At 52.3% G+C, this 1,853-nt stretch overlaps 1 protein-coding gene across 3 annotated transcripts in view; it reads left to right on the top strand.

Moving 5' to 3' along the window:
- Window positions 1-1,853, top strand: part of Pald1 (phosphatase domain containing paladin 1) — a 61,398-nt gene that overhangs the window by 27,782 nt on the left and 31,763 nt on the right. For all 3 annotated transcript variants that reach the window (XM_013351090.2, XM_005360086.2, XM_013351091.2), the window contains exon 3: window positions 1,513-1,615. In XM_013351090.2, coding sequence (XP_013206544.1) covers window positions 1,513-1,615 — 103 coding nt within the window. The remainder of the gene's footprint in view (window positions 1-1,512; window positions 1,616-1,853) is intronic.

Raw genomic sequence — 1,853 nt, 5'->3', positions numbered from 1 at the left:
GAGAAAGAGGAAGGAAGGAAGGAAGGAAGGAAGAAAGGAAGGAAGGAAGGAAGGAAGGAAGGAAGGAAGGAAGGAAGGAAGGAAGGAAGTCTATTTGGACATTGAAGGCAGCCTTGGAAGAAGCAGGTCTGGAGCCTGGGCTCTGCCTCCTTCTTCCTTCTCTGGACCTCAGTTTCCTCATCAACATCATCAGAGATGACGGGAAATGTGGAACTGGGTATTGTGGCTGTGTTATGGCTACCTGAAAATGCCCAGCAGGAAGGGGCCGTGCTTGTAGCCCTCCTTGGGTTGCAGTGTTTGAGGTGGAAGGGACCTTACAGATTATCCAGTAGAGGCACCAGCTGACTGCATCATGCAGACCAAATCTGGCCCTCCACCTGCTGATGTAAATAAAGTTTTATTGGCCCACTGTTAGGTCTGTCCCCTTGTACAACACTTGTTGATACCTGCTTCAGTGGCAGGATTGTCAGGCTGGTGCAAGACCCACAAAGCCAGAAATGTTTGTTTTTGGTCCTTTGTGGGAAAGATTTGCAGAGCCCTGGTCACAGCAGATAGATAGGAAAACTGCGTTAGATAGGAAAATGGGTTTCAGGGAGGCAGAGGGTGTGCCACTGTGAAGTGTTAAAAGGTGGAGGCAGAGCAGGAGCCAGGTCTGCATTTTGCCCACTACTTTCCTGCAGGCAGCTGTTTTGTATGGAGCCCTTAGCACGAGAGCCCGAGCTCTGGCAGGCAGATCTGGTGCACCTGTACCATGGCGGCATGGCTTTGTCTTGAGTCCACAGTCACCCTGCCTTAGTCATTGTGCCTTTACCTAGCTGTCTACAGAAATCACTATGGGCTTCTTTAAGCAGCTGGTGTGTGTCCAGGCCTATTGTGAGTGATAATAAGGTCCTATGAATCAGAAGACCCGAAAAGAGTCAGGGGAGGGACTTGCCCTTAGAGCTTGTGGGCTGAACTGCCCTGGGCTCTAGGATTGGAGGTGTGGGGTTTGTTCCGCTCGCGGCCTGAGGGGTGGGCCATCCTATGGCAATGTCTTAATCAGGGTCTAGATTTGTACCCTAACAGTATTGCCCATACAGAATACTCGAATAAAGACCCATTTGGGTGTTCAGGCTGGTATGGCAGACTGTGACCCTCTGGGCTCCTTCAGTGTCTTACCACATCAGCATGTACCTCTGTCTTTTGGGACAACTGTTTTACTTCTGCCAGGGAAAAAAGCAAGGCACACTAGAAGGCATTTCCCTTTGGGAGTGGCCTGAATTTGCCCCGCCTCCCCCTGTCATCTCATTGGCCAGAACTTAATCCAGTCCCGCAGCTAGCTGCAAGGGAGGCTGGGAAATGTAGTCTGCAATAGGGGTAGCCCTGGGTCTCAGTCTCAGTTCTGCTGTACTGTGTGTGAGGATGAAGGGCAGCTGCATGGGTAGGGGTGAGATGGCTTTGCTGCGGGTTCTGGTCACAGCGTAAGGGACCAACAAAGGTTGTCTGACTCAGTTTTCACTGTGCCTCTGCCAGGTACAACTGCAAGGAGGAGTTCCAGATCCATGATGAGCTGCTCAAGGCCCATTACCGGATGGGCAGGCTCTCAGATGCCACCCCTGAGCACTACCTAGTGCAGGTGAGGGCAGCCCTACCTACCCCACCCCACCCACTTACCCCCTCCTCTGCTGCTTCTCCACTTCCACCTTCTCTCACTCTGTCCCAGTCTCTCAGTCCTTTGGAACTCAAGGTGCATTCATACCCTAGGCAAGCGTTCTACCACTGAGCCATGCCTGCAGTTCCTCACTGATGGTTCTAATGCCCACAGCCCCTCACTGGTGGTTCTAGGTGAGCATTCTACCACTGAGCCATGCCCG

The sequence above is a fragment of the Microtus ochrogaster genome, linkage group LG2, assembly GCF_000317375.1.
Source record: "Microtus ochrogaster isolate Prairie Vole_2 linkage group LG2, MicOch1.0, whole genome shotgun sequence".
NCBI lineage: Eukaryota > Metazoa > Chordata > Mammalia > Rodentia > Cricetidae > Microtus > Microtus ochrogaster.
The sequence above is the reverse complement of the archived record's forward strand: the minus strand, read 5'-3'. Positions and strand labels throughout refer to the sequence as shown.